This window comes from Marmota marmota, unplaced genomic scaffold (assembly GCF_001458135.2).
Source record: "Marmota marmota marmota unplaced genomic scaffold, marMar, whole genome shotgun sequence".
Lineage (NCBI taxonomy): Eukaryota > Metazoa > Chordata > Mammalia > Rodentia > Sciuridae > Marmota > Marmota marmota.
The window spans coordinates 7,746,087-7,751,663 of NW_026000077.1; the positions used below are offsets into that span (position 1 = coordinate 7,746,087).

General features: G+C 41.8%; 1 protein-coding gene across 1 annotated transcript in view; it reads left to right on the forward strand.

Annotated features, from left to right (window-relative positions):
* Positions 1–5,011, forward strand: part of LOC125620186 — a 5,752-nt gene extending 741 nt beyond the window's left edge. Inside the window, exons 2-5 of the mRNA XM_048814600.1 lie at positions 1,125–1,322; positions 2,106–2,154; positions 2,979–3,148; positions 4,481–5,011. Coding sequence (XP_048670557.1) covers positions 1,125–1,322; positions 2,106–2,154; positions 2,979–3,148; positions 4,481–4,617 — 554 coding nt within the window. The 3' untranslated portion in view covers positions 4,618–5,011. The remainder of the gene's footprint in view (positions 1–1,124; positions 1,323–2,105; positions 2,155–2,978; positions 3,149–4,480) is intronic.
* The last annotated feature ends 566 nt before the right edge of the window (positions 5,012–5,577 follow it).

Sequence of the window (5,577 nt, forward strand, 5' to 3'; positions counted from 1 at the left end):
TCTCTTTGAATTAATGTGACACCTTCACACAGAAAGTGCACAAATTGTCTCCTTGATGATTCCACACTGAGTCCATCCTCTCCATTCATCTGTCTCCATAGCCATGTTGTCAGTGTCCTCACAAGGACTCAATTCTGCTCAGATGTGAAGACTGAGTTTCAGTCCCTCCTGTCCCCTTAATCTGGGTTGTGTGCATCTTGATTCTCTGTCTCCCTCAATATCAGCTTCTGGAGCCTCTGGTTCTCATGTCAGGGGCCACACTCATCTGACAGATGTGGGCAACCTTGCCCTCATTACAAACCTCTGAGGGTCATGCAAGAGAAGAAACACCTGTCCCTCATGTAGAGCACTCCCTGGAATGGGCTCAGTGTGCATCACTAGTGTGTAGTTCTTGAAGCACGTGTGAAAACTTGAGGTTGTTCACCTTCTTTTCATCCTGCTGGACTCTATTGGATGCTCCCACAATCCCAGTCAAGACAGCCTACAGGCTCAGTTGTGTGATTGTGTTCTGGTGTCTAACAGGGAATTTTTTAAACATCTGCTTTTCAAACATCTGGTTTTTTTCTCATGTTTCTAAATCATTTCCAACTTCTTGTGGCCAGCATTTCAATATTATACAATCCCTCATGTAAACGTTCATGATTTTGTATTCATCAGATGTATCCATCCTATGTTAGGTTATACAGTAGTTCAATTAGTAATAATGCCCGTATATAAAATAAGTCAGTCATAAGTAAGATTTAAAATTTTCCAGGGACGATTCTTCCCCAGTTTTTTACTTTCATATAGTTTTTTCTTCTACTATGATTTTGCTTAACTTTGATAATCTCTTCCTGACTAAAAGCTCTGCCTATATCTCTAATGGTATTATTTCCTTATATACCAGGGAGCTATAGGTGTCTATAACTTCTGTATTAATTGAATATTTTCTAGAATTGGAAGCACACTTGCCTCCTGTAAAGTTTATCATTACTGGATATGTCAGAAGCATCAACAAAAGTATCAGTCTCTATAAGCTGCACATCAATCCTTAGACCCTCTTGTGCAAGGCTGCTTTCTTGATTTGGTGACCGTTTTGGGTCAATAGGTGTGTCACAGGATAATAGTTCCTCTTTTATTTTCAGATTTGAAGTTGGATACTTGCAATGAAGTGAAGAACCCTCCCAAACTTGATGTTGATGCCCTTGGAGGCTCAGCTGTCAAAACACCTGGGTGTGAGCTGCATGTCCTCATTGACACCATGACCCAGAAGATCATAAAAAGAAAACAGCTCTTCCGCAAGTGGAGAATGACATGCAGATTCCCTGGACTTCAAGCTTCAGGTGGATTGGGGATGGCTCCTGTGGCTCTGGGATGCACTTTCCCATTTTAGCTCTCTATGAGGATGTAGCTCCTTCTGCTGTGATTTCTCTTCACCATTGGTTCTTTCCAACAGCAGAGGGAGACTATCTGGTCTTATGTCTCTTTCTTATGGTCTCCCACCCTGAGAGGCCCTTCCATCTCCACCTCCTGTTTGCATTCTGAAGTCTTCTTTGTTCCTTCATCTTCTGTCCTGATATTCCCTGTAACTGCCACAGGAAAGCCCAGCCTGATTGGGGGTTCCAATCCCATGAAGAGCATATTTCAGACACATGCCACCTTCCCTGGAATCACACACTGTCTAGGCTTTTGATCTAACCACCTTCCTTGACTCCGCTGCCTCTTTATTCTGGGAACGTGGCCTTCATAAGTCACTGGCACACGGCTCCTTCTTGGACCCTCCTTGGCAAGCAGCACTAAGTCAACCCTGGATTCTTATCCTTTATGCACACAGGAAAATTGTGAAAACTGATGAGAAAGATTATAACAGCTAAACTGCTTCTGGGCTGTAGGTGACAGACCCAGACAGGTCTGGAGTCATTTTGTCTTCACCCCTTAGCCCACTCCATTTTCCATGACTCCTTTTTCTGCTCATTCCTGACTTGCATTGCAATAACTTTCAAGATTTCCTGCACATTCTTATTCCTGTCTAGCCAAGGTGACTGAAGAACCCACATGGGCTCTGTGTTGAAATGGGTGAAATAGCACTATGTAATGACTCCTGGATGTTTTTGAATTATTTGCAGAAAACTATGAAAATCGTGATGAAAATGACCAAAATTCACTGAATTCCAGGTAACAACAAATAATCTGGGGATTGTAAGAAAGGGAAAATAAGGGGTTAAAGATGACCTGAAGGAGTAGATCATGAGGTCAAAAGTAGACACATTTGATGACCAAATGTAAAGAAAGACTACGGTTGGCAGGGGTGATGTTGACTAAGCCCAGTGTGATGGAGCCCATAGCAAGGTTATCTTTTATCTTTCTGGTGCTGGTACAGTGAGTGTGACTAAGAAGAACTGCACAGTCAGTCTTGGGCATTTTTTGCTTTTAATGAAATCACTTGTTAACTCTGTAAATTGCAAAATCAGGATTAGAGGTAAACCATCTTTCTACACTAATGGTGTGAGATTGTGGACAGGTGTGCCATAGCAAGAAAAGCAGAAATACGCTCTGTCCCTCCCCCTCCAAAAAATATTATGTTAGAAAAATGGATAGAAAAAGTTCTAGAAGGCACATATTCTCTGACTCTCTATCATGTACCAGGTTGTATTTGCTGGCCATCTTTATGTAAGTGTCAATGTCAGTCATGCCCTAGGTTCAGGCACAGCTTTGCTTCTCATTGTGTGCTTCTTTATGTGACTGTGCCTGTAGAAGGAGTCAAGCCTCCTTTCTCATCAGCTTGTTATCTGCCCAGTACACTGGACATGAGTGACTGTCCCTGTCTCTCATACCAGGGCACCTAAACTATGTCCATGAGTTGAAAATGGTTTTCTGGATCATTTTTGAAGGGAGGCACCTGTTAGGGGACTCCACTCTTCAACTTTGAATCAGGACCAACTGGGAGGCTGTAGCTTCTAAACCACCTTGATTTTATCTGTTATTCTTCCTTGTCTCAGCAGTCTCAATGGTGACCTGCAGGAGGAGAAAGAGAATGACCTCCTGCTGGACAAAAAGTCTTTTCTACCCTCGGGTCATCCTGACTCAAAATTTGACTCACAAAAACTTGTCAAAAGCTCTGTCTTCCCATCTGATGAGCCTAAAGTCAGTTCTGCTGCGGATGAAGCCAGTGAGTACTCCTATCATACTTCAGATGAATCCAACTTGACTCCCTGGGAAAGCACAAATTCTCTGCACTCAACTCCACTGTCTAGGTTGAGATATATGCATGCAGAGGCAGGAGACCCATCTTGTTTCAGAGTAGGTACAGAGGTCAGGTGGATCTTCAGCTTTGCTATTTTCCTATGGTCTGGTCAGGTTTATTTCATTGTTGCCTTTGCTGTGCCAGCCATATATTTGCATGCAGGTTGCAGTAGGAGGGAGGGCATCAAGAGCACTTCATAGACTCTGACTGATTCTGTCTTTAAAGTATGTGCACTGTGCTGGGCACGGTGGGTCAGGCCTATAATCAGAGTGGCTTAGGAGGCTGAGACAGGAAAATCATGAATTCAAAGCCAGTTCTCAGCAACAGCAGGGTGCTGAGAAACTCAGTGAAGCCCAATTTGTAAATGAAACACAAAATAGAGCCGGGGATGTGGCTCAGTGGTTGAGTGACTCTGAGTTCAATCCCCCTACCCCCACCTAAAAAAAAAATGATGTCCACAATTTCTATCCATGATCTTTTCTGCCTGTGGATCAAGATAAACAAATCCCCTTTTTCTGTCTCATGACCTGGTGTCTTTGTAGAATGTTCTCTCCAGAAAAAGTAACTAAGATTAATCATATTGGGGTAATAAATATGAAATCCTTCTTACTTCAAAGTCCTCTTTGTCAATTGGATGACTTTACTTTAGGGACTTTTGTATGGGCACCACCCATCCAAGAATACCTAGGCACATGTACAAAACATGACATGTCCATCAGACACATGATTTCTGTCACTGTGCCTGGGTCACTAGGTTGGGTCAATCGGCAGGGACATAAGAAATGGGTTTTCAGGAGTGGTTAGCAAAGGCAGAACTGGGATTGTTACTGAACCCTCTTCTCCTTTCAACTTCCTCAGAGAAGGCTCAAGGGCCTTTGATTGGATATGTGAGCCCATACATATCATAGATGCAAGTTTCCCATGCACAGGTGGAGTCAAGAGCCCCAAGGAGCAGTTGTCCATCAGATAAATATAGAGACCCCTCTTGTGTGTATTACACAAAGTTTATATATGTGTTTTATCATATATAATGGGTATACATGCAGTATATCATTATTATGTGCATTTTTAATTCCTTAGGATAAGTTTTCCTTTTCTTAATAATGTGTTTGTTTCTCTTTTGATTTTGCTTCATTTTTATTATCTCTTCCTTCCCTAAAGCACAACCTACTCCCACTGTGATTTCCTAGTATTTGTCAAATATATCTAGGAGTTATTGGATTTTACAGTTGCTATCTTTGTTGTACATACTTACAGAGCATGTCCTCAATGATGCCACAGGTGTCTGCAAACAGAAGATAATTACAAGAAAAGTTCTGATGAGCAAGAGGAAACTAGCATGCAGATTCCCTGGCCTTCAAGCATCAGGTATGTTGGCTCTGGGATGCACTTGACTCCTTTTAACTCTGTAGAAGATTGTAGCTCCTACTTCTGCAGTGATTTCTCTTCACCTGTGCTTGTCTCCAACAGCAGATGGAGCCTCTGTTTGGTCTTATCTGTATTTTCCACAGCCTTGTAGCCCTGACCTGCCCTTCCATCTACATTTCCTGTTTTTATTCTGAACTCTGCTCTGTTCTCACACCTGCTCTCCTGATATTCCTGATAACTGCCGCAGGGAAGTCCAGTCAGATTAGGGTCCCAACCCTATGAAGAGCATCTTTCAGACACATGCTACCTTCCCTTAAATTCCATACTTTCTAGACTTTTTTGCCTTGGTTACCTGACTTCCTTGACAGCATTACCTCTTTCTGCTGGGAATATGGCCTTCCTAAGTTACTAGCACATGGATTTTTTTTCTGGGGATTTTCATGGGGAACAAGTCTAATTCAAGCCTAGATTATTATCTTAGACATGCAAATGAAAGTGTCATTTTTTATTATGTTTATTTTATTAGTTCTTTTTAATTATACATGAGAGTAGAGCCCATTTTGATATCATATACAAGCTTGGAATATATCTTATTCTAATTAGGACCCCAGGCTTGTGGATGTACACAATGGTGACATTCTCTGTGTTGTGTTCCTATATGTGCATAGCAAAATTATGTCACGTTCATTCCTTTTCTTACCATTCATTTCCTTTCCTTACCAGTTCCTCTTTTTCTTTCATTTACCTTTGTCTAATACCTGGAACTTGTATTCTTCCCCTCTTCCCTCCTTAGTGTAGATTAGCTTCCAAATGTCAGAGAAAACATTTGATCTTTGTGTTTTGGGGGATTGACGTATTTCACTTAGCATGGTAGTCTCCAGATCTATCCATTTACTGGCAAATGTCGTAAAGTCATTCTTTATGGCAGAGTGTGTGTGTGTGTGTGTGTGTGTGTAATTTGACTCCACAGCTTAGCTATTGTGAAT